The sequence below is a fragment of the Achroia grisella genome, unplaced genomic scaffold (genome assembly GCF_030625045.1).
Source record: "Achroia grisella isolate CSIRO2021 unplaced genomic scaffold, CSIRO_AGI_Agris_v1 utg5850, whole genome shotgun sequence".
NCBI classification, from domain to species: domain Eukaryota; kingdom Metazoa; phylum Arthropoda; class Insecta; order Lepidoptera; family Pyralidae; genus Achroia; species Achroia grisella.
In genome coordinates this window covers 145,016-162,371 of record NW_026712951.1, presented here as the reverse complement: position 1 = coordinate 162,371, position 17,356 = coordinate 145,016, and the positions used below count along the sequence as shown (strand labels likewise).

The 17,356-nt window shown below is 35.6% G+C and overlaps 2 protein-coding genes across 2 annotated transcripts; one reads left to right on the top strand and one right to left on the bottom strand.

Moving 5' to 3' along the window:
• Positions 1-3,478: 3,478 nt before the first annotated feature.
• Positions 3,479-15,944, bottom strand: LOC131848744 (cell division cycle 7-related protein kinase-like). The gene is made up of 8 exons (XM_059198679.1): positions 15,620-15,944; positions 14,867-15,092; positions 14,241-14,334; positions 13,244-13,386; positions 8,056-8,188; positions 6,430-6,799; positions 4,841-5,031; positions 3,479-4,043 (listed from the first exon to the last, which is right to left on the bottom strand). Exons 1-8 carry the CDS (start codon positions 15,744-15,746, stop codon positions 3,900-3,902), a joined length of 1,428 nt encoding a protein of 475 aa, XP_059054662.1. The 5' UTR covers positions 15,747-15,944; the 3' UTR covers positions 3,479-3,899.
• Positions 15,945-16,111: 167 nt separating this feature from the next.
• LOC131848746 (CDGSH iron-sulfur domain-containing protein 3, mitochondrial) lies at positions 16,112-17,228 on the top strand. Its single transcript, XM_059198681.1, has 3 exons — positions 16,112-16,241; positions 16,371-16,597; positions 16,993-17,228. The coding sequence occupies exons 1-3, from the start codon at positions 16,179-16,181 to the stop codon at positions 17,123-17,125; spliced, it is 423 nt and encodes a 140-aa protein (XP_059054664.1). The 5' UTR covers positions 16,112-16,178; the 3' UTR covers positions 17,126-17,228.
• The last annotated feature ends 128 nt before the right edge of the window (positions 17,229-17,356 follow it).

Below are 17,356 nucleotides of genomic sequence, written 5' to 3'. Positions count from 1 at the left end.
TAAGAATTCCACACATCCACTTGACACAAAATGACTTATTTAAAATTAGTGACGAGCACAAATTTTAAATAAGTCATCCTTCTGGAAAGAGGACGGTTTAGAAGATTTTCCACACGATAAAAGGTTTATTTATTTTTACAGTCGTGTGTGTACACGCTCTTTTAGGGTTAGGTATGTATTGTATGTGGCAACACTAGCAGTTTATTATATATCGTCTCGAGCCGAGCGTACACGGGCCACCGTGCTCAAGATGGGAGGGATTCCCTGCACAAGTGCCGCGGAGTAAAGACGTGTAGCTATGGCTAACGAGCCGATATTATGTCGATAACAACTTACATACTAGAAGACATAAATAACAAATAAGTGAACACTATAAGGTATATGACCTACTTGTTGAGAATTTGGGTATATGGTTTGACTTATTATTGTAAATAGTTTTTAGTAATCACACAATTTTTAACGATTATAGTAATTAATAGACTAAATAATTGAAAGACATATAGTAATATAATTTTAATAGTAATAAAATTACGGTATATTAGCTAAAAATATCCATTTGCAGGTATTTGGTCCGGCGATGTGCAATTTCTAAATTTATTTATTATTTAACATATAAACTTTTTCATTATCGAACATTTAAAAAAATTACACAATAGTAGTCACTTCAGTTTCTACGGTACAGGCCTACGAGTCTAATGTGTGTTTTAATTATCGTTACATAATATAAAATGAAGTCACTTCCGCTGTATCTTCGCTTAGATCTTTTAAACTACGCCATGGATTTTAATGGACATTTTAGCAATACTCGTAGGTAGAGTGATTCAAGAGGAAGGTTTATATGTATAATACATGGATACCCAATGACTCGACGGACAGAATAGAAGTGTGTTTTATTGTAAAAATTTTCGGGCCTTATATACCATTTTACACGTGTTGCTTTTAACCGTAGCTACAGGTAACAACGTACACATGCCGTGAGATAAGGATTCTAGGAAGTGGATGGTGGCACGTGTAGAAACTGTGTTGCTACATATTAATTAAAGAAAATCATACCTAATATTATAAATGTGAAATTATCTCGTCTGACACTAAGTCAAGATTTATATGAAATTTGGTATACATAGGTTTTTTAATTCGAAAAAAGGGTTGTAAGAAGAAATGAAATGCCCTAGCCCTACGAAAACTTCTGCTGTATCAAATCGCAGCTGAAGACAATATGTTAATAAAAACGAATAATGTCAGTGAAACAAATAAAGTAAAATAAAAAAAAGTGCAGCTGGTTTATATAACAAACGACGCTTAGTGCATGTGAACACGCACCTCGCGGACCTCGCTCCAACTCTACAAACAAATAACAATAAATTCTTGTAATTACTTCATTACATTAGCAACGTAGCTATTCAAAGAAAAGAAAATATAAATAAAACAATTATTTTGTTCGAACATTTCATTTAATTAACAACTAGGTAACAGAAAACATTGAACACATATAAAGGCACTTGTATGTTCTTAAAGATCTTGGTCTTCGGAAACCGTCCGTTTAGCCAACGTTTGAGATTCGTCGGTGGCGGCTCCTACTTCTACATATGAATTAAAACTAAATGCGGGGCCGGATTGTAAAGCATTGTAGGCATCGATTAAAGCTTGATGACCTCGATGGGTTACCTAGTAGTTTATACATTACATTATTTTCTATTAGCCCAGTAAAATTTTAAATTAAGCCATGATATGGCCAGTTTGAAGCCACATCTTGACCATAAACAACAGCATATAATGAAAAAGTGGAAAAGATCTGTTTTGTGCAGATTTTCTTACCGTTATCGAGTTGTTTAAAAAAAAAAGCTTTTTCAACCCAATTTTTTAATTTTTCATTCCTTTGCCGTCTACATAAATCAAAATTTCTTTGGGAATATTATTATTCACGTATTTGTATTTGTTTTTATATATTGTGCCAAAACTGTCCACAGCATGGTTTAATTCAAAATTTTACTGGACTGTATCGCTGGTTCGACCACAAACTTTTTAGTGTAGGTCAGTATCAGGGGCGGATCTACTTAAGGGCTTTTTGGGCTGCAGCTTAGGGCCCCGCAAATACAAAGGTGCCCGGTCCCCATTGAAACGATATTTAGAATATAAAAAATATTTAGAATGTTAAAAAAACCTATCATAAGGTTGGCAACCCTGAGATTAATCAACGGGGAATTTCTGGTCGCTTGTTTTTGGTCGGTGTATTTTTTTAGTTCGGTAATATAATTAGGTATGCCCCTTAGTAGATTTAGCCCAGGGCCCCACAAATTCACGATCCGCCCCTGCTCAGAATCAAATATGACCTGTATACAAACCTCTAAGCCACGACGCTTTCTAGTCTATTCCACGAGACTATATGTTTAACCCGGCCCGGCTTCTTTGTACTATACGAGTAACATAAGTATCGCTCTGAGATCCTAGTTGTATTCAGCGAGTCCCGTGGTGCGAGTGACACACACCTCGACAATTTAATTACAATAAAGAATGCAAGAGTGGAAGGCTCTTGGATATATTAAACGTCTACATGAAAAAGATCCATTATTATTTTGCCATTAAAAGCGTTACTATACATACTAGGTAATCCTAGCACTGTATTATTGAAATTAAATTATTCTTGAAATCATTTTTCATTTTCAATCCAATCTTGGTCGTATTACTTCTAGAGATTTGTTTTAAATACGAATAGAAATCAAAAACTATACTTAATATTATAAAGCTGAAGAGTTTGACTTTTTGAACGCGCTAATCTCAGGAACTACTGGTTCGAATTGAAAAATTCTTTATGTGTTGGATAGTCCATTTGTCGATAAGGCTATATAACATTACGTTACGACAAATAGAAGCGAAGCATTAGTAAAAATAGTTGCATAAGTTGCATTAGTAAAAGTAGTTTGCACCAATTATTACCCACTCAGTACCACATATCCCACTGTTTAAGGTTGACTGGAAGAGATCTCTTCTAGGGATAAGTCCACCTTTGCTCACATTGTCTCTAAATTATAATATCTTTTTATTATCTGTGCAATAAAGAATATATAAATAAATAGGGAAAATTATTCATATTTGAGCGCTTCCGTCGCGTGCGCTGCGTAAACGGTTCAAGTTACCCAAAAAATATGTGGACGAAGTCGCGGGCAATTAAAACATAATCGCGATAGTGTTTTTGATTTTGCGAACTGTTAGGCGGCTGACCCCGTTTGGGTTTTAAAAAAAACCTTTTTAAAACACAACACAAAAGTCACTTGATTTCAGATAGTTTATTTCGAAAATGTGTTTTCACAAGTTATTATATTAACAAACTTATCCCAAACTATGTAGGTGCAAGTGCAATGAGTTATCGACGCGGACTGGCTTGACTAACTGTCTAAACTGTTTTTATATAACGATGTAAATCGGGAATTATTCAGGCTCAGCATTTTCTTTGTACTGGGCTCGGGCATAATAGAACGAAGTCGCAGGCACAGTTAGTTCCCTATAAGAGTATAAAGAGGGTTCAAATTTGTTTTACAGATTTCATTGGAATTTTCCTTGCAATTTCTATTCAACGTTAGTAGTGAGCAGTATAATGAATCCTTTCAATGTACATTTACTAAAACATTACTTAATAACTACACAATCGTACGCGCGTCGCAATAATATCTCTTGCATTCTTTTAACAATAACAAAGTATCAACTCTTAAATAAAAAAGGGATTCCAAATAAGGATGCATCCCGTACAAGCATGTATATTCACAGCCGGCATTGGCCCCGGGAAGCGCGCGGTGTGCAATCAAAAAGGCACCTTATAGTCTACTTATTAAAACCTAACATAGCATGTTCTTTGTCACTTAATTTGATACGAACGGTAGAGACGAAAGGGGGTCGGGCTCCGGTCACGGCTCCCTCAGGAAGGGGTGCAGCAGCGCGTCGGAGGCGGAGATGCGGCGGCGCGGGTCGGGCTCCAGTAGCCGCGCCACCAGCGCGAACGCCGCGTCCGGGAACCCCGCCACCACCCGCGACCGCACCACCTCCTCCGCCTGCCACCGACCACACTTGAGGACTTCATGCTATCATATCATATCACAATAACCCCTCGGTGTTGTTATTTCTGTGGTCTATTTTCCCTTCTTTGATAAAAATTTTAAAATTGTAATTAATAATAATAATTTCCGGACAATTCACACAGCGCCATCTAGACCCAATTTAAGCTAGCTAAAAATTATGTTATGGGTACTAGACAACTGATACAAATACATAGATTTTTTTATCGTAAATACATATTATACATAGAAAACATTCAGACCGATACAAACAATCATACTCATGAATACAAATGTTCGTGTCTTGCGAGGAATCGAACCCGCAATCATCGGACGTTAAGCGGTGTGCTAAACCGCTAGACTACCGAGGACAATGTATTAAAAGCTGAAGTGATGTCCATGCTGTTGTTCATATATGTAAGCGACAGTAGCCACTTATACACACAAAATAAATGGTAAAACAAACTTCGTTAGAAGGCAAGTGGGAGAAAAAAATATAACTACTAAAAAATGCTCGACCGTAAAGATTTAATTAAATATAAGAGAATGGATAGAAATAGAAATAATCTTTATTCAAATAAACTCATTACAAGCACTTTTGAATAGTCATATTTTGATTCTACCTCTCATTCGGAATGCAGATTCATTACAAGAGAAAGAACAAAAATGATAACTGCACATACAAAGTGATTCAACTTCACCAACTGTTATGCTTATAAATGTGGAACTTAGTTTGGAGTCGTCGTCGATTCACTAACCTGCAGGTAAATAACATGTACAAATGTGTTCGGTACCTTGAACCCGTCGTCGAGACAGAGGCAGTGGTGCGGCGGCAGTCTGCAGCGCTCGCAAGGGGGCCCCGCGGGCCCCCCGGGCCCCGGCGTGTGAGGGCCCGCGGCCGGGGGCGGGGCCCCGCCGCGCAGTCTGGCGCACAGCTTGCGCAGACACAGGCCTCGTCGCCACGTCGACGTCACCAGTCGCCGCCCTGTGAACAGTCACCATATTTGTTGACGGTCGATTAAATAATTTCTACTACTTACGGTTTTCTCCGCCCAAATACAGTGGACCCTCGGTAGTCCGACAATCATTTTGCAGGGCAGTGTCGGACTATCGAATTTGTCGGATTATAGAGTACTGCCTAAGACCCCTTATAGTCCGAATTTTTTTACAAAAGAGTACCTTGTAATCCGACAAATTATAGATCTAATGATGATTCTTTATATTATATATGTACATATACAGTGGACCCCGGGTTATCCGACAAACGTTTTGCAGGGCAGTGTCGGACCATCGTATTTGTCGGATTATAGAGTGCTGCTTAAGGGTCCCCTGCTTATAGTGCGGAATTTTTTACAAAAGAGTATCTTGTAATCCGACAAATTACAGATCCAGTGACAAGATTGTATGTTATATATGCATGTATATGCACTCTGAAGTATATTGTCAAAGTAATATTCAATGACAAATAATAGACAATGTCGGATTACAAGGGGGGCCGGATTACCGCGGGTCCACTGTAGTAATTTAATTTTATTAAAGTAAAAAATGTTTTTCTATTTTAGAAAGCTATGCTTACAATTTTTTTTATTGGGTTGTTTGAGCTATTGACAGGTGACTGTAGCACCTGTAGCACTGCGACCTACATAGATCTATTGTGCTCGCCCTTTTTCAGAGTTCGCTACCTAGACCCGTCAGGAACAAGAATTGAAAGAATTTACAGTAAGTAACATGGTTTTAATTTTAAAAAAGTAGACGTCTCTACTGTTACCGAAATTAAGAAAAAATGTAATAGGTATAACATTTTTCTTAATTACGGATTAAACAATGTTATTTTTATGTTACTCATACATTATCAAAAATATATGTTCCTATATATATTCTGTATACATTTACAAAACAACATTTATGTATATGTTGATTATATTAAGTTTATTTTTAGTTTTCTTTGGGAGAAATGGAAGTTTTTATTTAATTTTAAATGAAACGACGATATCTCTCTACCGTTGTATTGGGATAACTGACTGAATTATATATAGCCGACCAGCCGTCCCGTATATATATCAGTTATCCAGCCATAACACAAGCTCTGCTTTATCTTGGTACTTGATGGTGTTACATAAATGCCTGTTATTAATCTTATATATAAAATTCTCGTGTCAGTTTTTGTTCCCATACTCCTCCGAAACGGCTCGACCGATTCTCATGAAATTTTGTGAGCGTATTGAGTAGGTCTGAGAATCGGCCTACATCTATTTTTCATCCCCCTAAATGTTAGGGGTGGTCCACCTGTAATTTTTTTTTTATTTTAAGGCAAAACAACGTTTGCCGGGAGAGCTAGTATTACTATAAATATTAAAAATAATGAACATGAACTGGGTGTCACCTAGAGCGGCGGCGGTCCGCTGCAGGGCGTGCGTGCCGAGCAGGTCCGCGAGCTCGGCCAGCGCGGACACGTCGTCCGCGGCGCGGAAGAACGGGTACCGCGCCGTCAGCGCGCTGGCCAGCACCACGCCGCCCGCCCACATGTCCACGGCCGTGGTCTGGTGCGGGTACTTCAGGAGCACCTCCGGCGGACGGAAGCCCTGCGTGCCCGCGCGCGCCGCCCGCGCCGCCGGACGAGCCCCGCACGCCCCGCACACCGCGCCCGCCCCCGCGCACGCGCACGCCGCCCCCACCGCCCCCGGCCCCGCCCCCGCCCGCGCGCCCACCCGCAGGTCCAGCGCCACACGCTTAGCCCCCGGCGGGGACTCGTCCTGTCGGCGAGATCGTCTCTACTCTAGTAGATAGCTTGGCACTTCGCTTCACTTCCGATGCTCGCTTCGTCGGATGATATTTATTTGTTAGCATACAAAACAGATTACAATGAATATAATAATCTAATTTGGAGCGTGTAGTTCGGTACGAAACTGAATTGTAATCCAACACTATGTATGACTAAAAGATAAATTATATAGACGCACACAATATACGCTAGATAAGGTTATATAATAAAAAGTAAACTAAATACAAAATAATATATAACTACGTAATGCTATGAATCATTATGTTAACAGAAATTTATTTATATTAAAAAAAATGATACAGTGTTCAATATAATTTGACTCTGTATGGTAGAAATTTAACTGTCTCCGTAACTGGACCAGTGCAGAATAGAAAATATCTATATATAGATAAATACAAGCATTTGTTTTCTGTGTATATTTTATGAAAATGATAACAGAATGGTGCACCCGCCTGCGGTAACGGTTTACGCTGGCGGGGCACCAGTGGAGGATGATAAAATGAGCATGAGGTCAGATGAGTTAACCCATTTTTGCAAATAACAATTTACCACGATGATTTCCAGGGAGAACCACGTGGCGGGCAACCTGACATTGAACATTGGGCTTATAAATCCCCTTTACTCACAATTCCCATCCCCCCTCTGTGTACATTATGTATGTATTAACAAAAAAATACCTAAATATTTATATCAGTTGTCTAGTACCCATAACACAAGCTCTGCTTAGCTCGGGACTAGATGGAATTGTGTGAATTGTCCAAGGGTATAAATTAAAACAGAAAATATTTATAAAATAGGTGGTGAATACATTTTACAGCATTGGGGACAACAAACTGGAAGTTTTTGAAATGTGATGCTGGAGAAGGATGGGAAGAATTCGCTGGTAAGAAATGAAGAAGTGTTGTAGAGGGTGAAAGAAAAAAGGCAGATATTGAATGCTATAGAAAGTAGAAGAGGAAAAATGTTGGGGCACTTGATACGGCACGATGAATTTATGAAACTAATTATTGAGGGAAAGATAGAAGGAAAGAGGGGGAGAGGAAGACCAAGGCACAGTTACATCAAACAAATTAAAGACAGAATTGGAGTCGTGTCGTATCAAGGCTTAGAGAGTATGACTGAAGATTCTAGAAAGTGGCAAGAGCTCCACAGACAAGAGCGTTGTCTCTATGTTTATGAATGAATGAATGAATGAATGATTACAAACGATCTTTTCGATATACATACCTCACACCTGACTCGTTTGCGGGTATTGTTGGAGTGCGCGGGCGGAGGCCCGAGCGGCGACGCGGGCTCCCGTTGCGGCTCGTCGGGCGGAGGACACAGGCGCTGAGCGAGACCGAAGTCGACTAGAAGATATCTGCAGGAGAATTACAGCTGTTTTATACCATACTAGCTTTTACCCGCGGCTTCGCTCGCATTCAATTTAATTGATTTTAACTTAACGAAATATCAAAATTAGATATTTTATTGATTTTCTTTTTTATAAAAAATATTTGATTTTATTTTTATATATCATACAAATAAAATTGGAGTGTATGTGTTCAAAATCAAAAGTTATATGTCTTCGTATATCTTGTCTTACACAAATGTAGTGTGTATTACAAAAAAATACATTCCTTATTATGTATCTATCGCAAAAAATATATACTGAACATAAGCTATATACTTGGATTATTTCATATATATATAAATAAAAATTGTATACTTGTTTTGCATAAATGTAGTATGTGTATCAAATATGTATATCAGTTATTATATATACTTAGTCAAAAAAATACGGCGATTATAAACTACATTCTTAAAATATTTTATGTGTGTGCTGATAAATACTTTTTACTTGTTCTGCTCAAATATATTAGAAAAATACATTACTTATTGTTCATATTTAGTAAGGAATATGTAGTGAATGTAAGCTATGTACTCGGGATATTTTATGTACGTACAAATAAATATTGCATACTTGTTTTGCATGGTTATAGAATGTATATAATAAAAAAAAAATTATATACATTTGGTAAAGAATGCATGGTGAGTTTAGGCTGTATATTTAAGTTATTTTATGTGTATACTTATGATTGTTTTGTATTTGTTCTGCATAAGTGTATCAGAAAAATATATTACTTACTAGTAATATTTAGTAACAAACATATAGTGAATGTAAGCTATATACTTAGGTTATATTATGTATGTACAAATAAATATTGCGAAAGAATCTCCAATTTTCTAAATAATACTGTATCATGGCATATCAGGTTTATTAAATATCTATCGGTAGTTTTCATAAGTTCCCACAAAAATGAATATTTAAAATATAATAGATTTTTAAATACAATTCTTAACCCTTAATAATTTATCGGTTTATTATCAGAACTGCCGAGGGATAAGAACAAAATTGCATACATTGTACATGAACATTCTATCACAAAATTATGAAGTTATAGTGTTAACCGAAACTTGGTTACATAGTGGAATATCGGATAATGAATTTATTGATTGTAGGTATCAAGTTTTTAGATGTGACCGTAATCGAGAGGTTAGCGGCCGGCGTGATGGTGGCGGCGTACTGATAGCGGTGTTGCGTTCCTTATGCACAAATGTGTTTCTGCCCCCCGCCGCTGACTTAACGTCCCTTCCCCCGCTTGTAGATTATTTAATGGTGCAGATAAATATTGCAAACTTCAAGTATATTATTAGTACTGTTTACATTCCACCGGGACAAAGTAGTGATACGTACAAAGCGTACTTTAATCTTCTTGAGAATGCACTATGTAATTATGATTCCGAATTTCTTATCACAGGAGACTTTAACTTACCGAAACTTCAATGGAAATGTAAAGAATCGTATCAGCAACCAATAATTGATGACATGAATCAATCGCATATAGTTTTATCCAACTTCTTGTCAATGTTGAACTGTTACCAGCATAATTCATACACAAATAAATCTAATAATATTCTTGACTTATGTATTAGTAATAAATTAAATATTGACATATCACTTATATCCTTACTTCTGATTCAACCAGACGATTATCACCCTCCATTACAGGTGAGAATTCCAACTACTAATAATTTTAAGCCGTTCCCAACAAAGTCATATGTTAAATATTGTTATGAGAGAGCAAATTATGTGACAATAAGTAATGAAATCTTAAATATTGAATGGAATAACCTCTTATCAAAATTAAATACAGAAGATGCTGTCAGTATGTTTTACGAAAAAATTTACGACATAATTAAGAAACATGTACCCACAAAAACTGTTAAACCCTTTAAATACCCTGTCTGGTTTACATCTGAACTTATTAGATTATATGAAAAAAAAAATCGTGCTTGGATAACCATGAAAAAATTCAACTCGGAATCTAATCATAATGTTTTTTCAATATACAGGAGACAATTCAAAATGAAGTCAGAACAATGTTATAATAAATATATGAAACATATTGAAGACAATATGAAAGTAAATAGTAAATATCTTTGGACCTATATTCGCAATCGTGAAAATAATTCAGACATACCCAATTCGGTCTTATATAATAACTCAGAGGCAAACACACCTGAAGAGGTATGTGCTTCTTTCTCCACATTTTTTCAATCTACATTTGAAAAGTCTGCTGTTCCTGAAAATTTTGATATGGATGACATCGCCATTGATGAACGTTTAACACCTGATAATGTTATCAACAATCTTGAAATCTTAGAGAAGGATGTACTTGTAGGTTTAAAGAGTATAGATATTAGTAAAGGTGTTGGAATAGATAGTGTTCATGGATATTTCTTAAAAAATACTGCCGCTGTTATTTGTAAACCTGTATGCCACATATTTAATAAATGTTTGCGTGATGGAATGTTCCCTAGGATATGGAAAACAGCTAGAATTGTACCTGTACACAAAGGTGGCTCAAAACAGAATGTAGAAAACTATAGGCCGATTTCCATTCTTCCCACTCTGTCAAAACTTTACGAAAGACTAGTTCATAAAGCAATATATCCCAGTCTCCATAATGTAATTTTGAACCAACAGCATGGTTTTGTTCAACGTCGATCTACAGTAACAAATTTACTTGTTTATACTAACTATTTATTTGATGGGCTGGACAATAACAAACAAATAGACTGCATATATACTGATTTTCGCAAAGCGTTTGACAGAATCGATCACAGAATGTTACTAGAAAAAATAGCCTTTTGTGGTATAAGAGGAAACCTCTGGAGATGGTTCAAGTCTTATATTTCTAATAGAACTCAAAAAGTTGTTATTAAGGGATTTGAATCTCAATGTGTACAAGTTACCTCAGGAGTTCCTCAAGGATCCATTCTTGGCCCCCTTTTATTTATACTATTTATAAATGACATTAATACATGTTTTCATCATTGCAATTTTCTTTTATATGCTGATGACTTAAAATTATATTATACTATTAACAATATAGAAGACCATGTTAAATTTCAAGAAGATTTAAATCGTTTTACAAATTACTGCAATAATAACAAACTTGAACTTAGTGTGAATAAATGTAAAGCCATCACATTTACAAAGAAAATAAAAATTAGCAACTACCCATATTCACTCTGTAATACAATACTAACTAAAGTTAACGACATCAAGGATCTTGGAATAATTCTTGATTCTAAACTACATCTTGATTTACACATAGAGAGTATAATTAATAAGGCTTATAAAATGTACGGGTTCATAATGAGATCAGGTACTAGGTTTAGAAACTGTTCTACATATATTCATCTGTTTCAGTCATTAGTAAGATCACAGTTAGAATACGCAGTGACCGTATGGAATCCCCATTATGATAAATATAAGAACAAATTAGAAATGGTTCAAAAGAAGTTCCTCAGACGTATACATTTTATGTTTTTTCGTAGAAGACTATCCTATAATGATCTACTTAAACATTATAAATTGCTGAGCTTGAGCTTAAGACGCTCTCAATTACAGTGTATGCTGCTTTATGATATCTGTAATAACAAATATGATTGTTTAGATATGTCATCAAGTATATATTACAACATACCCCCCAGAGTTGAAATGAGAACATCACGCCCCCATAGACTCTTTTCGATTAAAGCAAGTCGAACTAATGCAGGTATTCGTAAACCTATTACTCGCATTTTGCAGTCGTACAATGATAACTTTAATGAATTGGATATATTTAAATTGTCATATATAGGTTTTAGAAGGTCAGTAATTAATAAACTTAAAGCCTTATGTATACTATAATCACATAGAATCATAATATAATTCCTTCTTTTTACCTAGTCATACTGATGTACACACATACATACGCGCGCACCAACACACACACACACCCACACTACACTCATATGTACAAACACACATTCGCACATACAAATGATTTTTCCTCGTATCTTTAGTAACACACATATCTCATATCTCTTTTCCTCATTCAACCAACTACATATACACCATCATAATTATAAGTAGAAAATATACTAGCTTGTATGCGTTTAGTATGTATGCGACCCACATATCTTAATACTTTAATATAATTTGTGATCATGCATGTTGGGTTTACAATAACATAGTACGTAGAAAATGTAAAATAATTATAAGTTTCCTAATTGTGAACCTGTTTTTGATCCTAAATAAATAAATAAAAAAAAAAAAAAATCTACCCTGTATCATCGTAAGCACAGATTATTATATTAGATTCCGTTAGTTTGTGTTCCCGCGCTTTCTGTTCCCCTCCCTTACCTAGTACTGAACTGACCGTACAGCGGCCATGACGCGCGCGCGCATTGTCTTGTGAATTAAAATAAATTAGAACTGTGTTAAACCTACTGTGAAACCTATTGTGAAACTGGAAAGCTAGCGAAGATATCTTCGAGACCCTGAAGCCCAAGAAATCCGCAGAACCATACAGGTACGTGACAGACGCTTCCACACATACTTTTCCCTATATATATATACATAGTACTTTCCCTAACATTTTGGTAGCAGAGAGTATTTTCCCTAACAGTGTGTTTGTAATATTTAAATAACCGCTAGTTTATAATATTACTAACGGTATCCGCGACACCCGCGTGGAATTTAACTTTATTTATCTAAAATTAAAGAATTTTTATAAAATAAAAGTAGCCTAAGATACTCCTTATTCATCAGCTATCTGCCAGAAAAAATCCGGTCAAAATCGGTCCAGCCATTGCAGAGATTAGCCAGAACAAACAAACAGATAAACAGACAGACAGACAAAAATTGTAAATGTTATTTTGCTATATGTACTGTATTTATTACATATACATGTAATAAAAAACGGATATTTCAATATTACAAACAGACACTCCAATTTTATTTATATGTATAGATTAAGGAAGTAAGGATGTGGAAAGCAATATATGTAATGAAATTTCTGATCCTGAAACAAACATTTACCTTTGATTCTCTCGATCATAGAGAAAGTTACTTGGCTTTACGTCCCGATGTATCACACCAAACGAGTGGACCCTCTTCAGGGCTATCATTAGAGCGCGCATGTACCTCCGCAGTTCAGCAGCATCCATATCTCCAACATATTCCTGCTCATCAAATAGTTTATAATTACTTGTCGTAAATAATTGAGACCTACATACAGTTTTTTTTTATGATAATGAAATGGTGCACCCACCAGCGCTAACGGTTTACACTGGCGGGGCACCAGTGGAGGATGATAGGATGAACATGAAGTCAGGTCAGTTAGCCCATCGTGACAGATTCACTAGGAATTTATCACGATGGTTTCCAGAGGAAACCGCGTGGAGGTCGACGTAACATGGTACATTGCTAGCAATGCCTACAAACAGTTGGACCACTGTTTCTTCACATTTTTCATAGGAAAAGGCAGATATGTACATAAATCACTTGCAGGCCCCTCTTCCCCACTCGGCAGACAGGGCACGTGCCCAGGGCCCCACGTTGGACTGGGGCCCCCTAGTCTAATGTTATATGTAACCTGTAGCTATGTCATCATTATCATCAATTTGTATTGGAGAAGGACAAAAGTTATTTTTCATCCTGGACAATCATGTTACATAGATAACTAACTTAAATAACTGTACCCGCGACTTCATCCACATGGAATTTAACTTTATTTTTACTAACATAAAAGTAGCCTAAGTTACTTCTTATTATATCAGCTACCTGACATAAAAAGTCCCAACAAAATCGGTGAAGCAATACAGACAAAAAATTTTAAAAATGTTATTTTGGTGTATGTACCGTATTTATATTCATATGCATGTAGTAAAAAATGGTTATTTCAATATTACAAACAGACAGTTTTATTTATATGTATTGTAGATTATACTATATTACAGGTCACTTGTAACATATATTTCTATGTTTTTATCTATAATTCAGACTCATACACTGTGTGTATGACTAGTTAACTTACTGAGAACTTCCTGTGGGGTATGTAGGGCATCACAAACACTATAGTGTCCAAGTGACGCAGACAAAGCTCCACACCAATCACATGGTCTTTACCCCTGAAATGTTACATATTGTGAATTTGTTGTAGTTTTATTTTATACTAGCGGTTCCCGTGACTTCGTCCGCGTGAAATTTATTTTAATACATTATTTCATAAAATAAAAAAAAATCTAAAATAAAGATAGCCTAAGTTACTCCTTATTACATCGGCTACCAAAAATAGTCCCGTTAAAATAGGTCCAACCATTTCATTATTCACTCCATTTTATTTATATGTATAGATGTGACAGTAGGTATGTTTGTTACGCTTTTATGCAAAAACTACTGAACAGATCATCATGATTTCATGAACATTTGTTCTTGGAGGTATTACAATGAACATATGAACTTTTTAGCATCATTGAGGGATGAAATCATTTATCATATTAAGGAGGAACACACAAGTTCCTTGCTCATTCCTCCTGTGATGAGACAGCTATCCAAATGAGCGGTAGATTAAAAAAATTGTTATGACTATTCAGAAGTGCTTAAATTAAGTTTATTTGAATAAAGGATTTTCTATTCTATTTGTGTATATGCAATGCTCACCCCATATCCTGCAGACACCTAAGCTCATGCTCAACCCGTGCTGGGTGTGCGGTGGGCACCAGGTGTTTAATGGCAAACCATCGCTTCTGCGTAGCAGGCAGGTCTGCATGCTGTCGCAACGAGCCAAGGTACACCGAACTGAAAGTACCCTCCCCTATCTTGCGGTGTACTTCAAATATTTTATCCAATTTTGGTAACTTATGTAGCAACTCGTTGATTTGGCGCTCTGAAATACAAGATTTTTTTATGACAACTTTTTGAGACAAACTGGAAGCCTTTGAAATATGGTGTTGGAAAAGGATGGAAACAATTACCTGGAAAGATAAAATAAGGAATAAAGAAGTGTTTGAAAGGGTTAAAGACAAGAGGCAGATCATAGATATTATTGAGAATAGGCAGGGAAAAATATTGGGGCACTTGGAGTCGTGTCGTATCAACAGCTAAAAGGACTGATAGAAGATCGTGAAAGGTGGCGGTAGCTCCACCGACAAATGCCCTTAAATTATGAATGAAGGGCAAAAGACCCAGCAAACTACATAAGCATCACACACAGACAGCACCACGGACATGACGTTATCACATATGGCGTTCTCAAATCAAAGGTATAAAACTCTGTAATTACAATGTCGTATCTCACCATTAAAACAAATTACTTAACAATAGACATAACCTCAAAACGAGTGAATCGTAAACAATTTTTGTCGAAATGGGTAACGATTAAGTTTATTTTAATTCGATATTTCTATTACTCACTCTCATCTTTCGACGTGGTCGTCTGGTCTTCAGTTTTCTTTCTGATGGACCCATTTGTGCTAACATCTAAACGTGACTCTGATATTTTGTTTTGCGCTTTGGTTGCAATTTCCCTAATCCTAGACATTTCTTAGAACAATCTAAACCATTATTCCCATATAAAAAACTATTTTTAATACCCTGTTAATATTTTACTACTGCTGTCATTAAACAAATATATACATAAAATAAATGAAACAGCTGACTTAATCAAAATAAATTAGGTGCATTATCTATGGTTCGGATAGAAAAATGATGAAATTAGAAATATATATATTGAAATATTTACTGTCAAATTATAAGGTCTACATTTGTTTGACTTTTGATGACTTTTTAAATTTTATTTTTACTTTTTTTTTAGCGTATGTATTGAGAATTGTGGCAACACTGAAAGCGAACTGTCATTAAATGCCTGTTGTCAATTGTCCACAGATTAGCACTTTATCGTCCCTTGTTGATCTGTGATTTTATCCTTCAGTAAGAAAACAAGGATATTGTATAGGTTATATTTACAACAAAAATGAATACAGCTATGTTATTCAAAATATACGGCTTCAAAAATGTAACACCTTATGTTAGATCGGTATGTAATGTAAATGATGGATATTATTGACACAAAGTGCATTTACTAATAAAAAAGCTGAAGGCAGTATAAATATTTTTTTTGTCATTATAATGATTTCACACACAGTATTTTTTATTTAATTTTCAGTTGAGATATGTGAGCAAAGGACCTAAGCCTGAAATTCCAAATAACACCTTAGTATCAGTGTATTCTGCAGCACAACAGAAAGAAAATGGTATTGTATATGATAGAAAGCCATTCAAGCTGACCCTGGAAGCTGGCAAAACTTACCATTGGTGTCTGTGTGGACGCTCCAAGTCACAGCCCATGTGTGATGGGGTACATAAAGATGTTTTTTTGAAAATTACACAAAGGTGAATATTGTGATTTTGTATTAAGTTTCAGGTTATATTTTTATGGAAAGCCTATCTGATTTATACACTTTCTGGGTATGCACTTGTTAATGCCACTACAATCTTGAGGATGGAGTGAAATGGAATGAAGGTGGTATCTAAAAGTATTTATGAGGTGAAACGGCTTACTATAGTTGTGTAAAAGATATTAGTGGGAATTCAGTGTCTCGATAAGAGGATGAATATATATTTAGTTTGTGCAGAAACTACTCTCGTTACTAAATATCAAGTATTACATAAAAAATCATATTATGCTTACTTTCCCTTGTTTTATTGCTCTTTAACATAATTTTTATAATTATCCAAATAAATTTCTATTACAAAACATACACCTTAAAATGTATCATTATTTACAGACCCATAAGATTTAAAGTTGAAAAGACAAAAGATTACTGGCTGTGCAATTGCAAGCAGACGAAAAACAGACCATTCTGCGATGGAACACACAAACAAAAGGAAATACAGGAGGCTTCCACAATAAAAGTCTGATAAATTGCGAATAACTTATAATTAATGTTAGTCAACACTGTGTAATATATAAGTAAAATAAATAGTTTGTTAAATTGTAGAAAATAAATTATATTGTATCAAGTTTTTTATTCTTTTTCTTTTATATTCTGTTAATTGCTAATGTAGCAACAAAATGAAAATGTGGTCCAAATCTTGTGTTGTGGTTATTCATTTTATATTTTATCATCTTTCATGCTTGCTGCATGATTA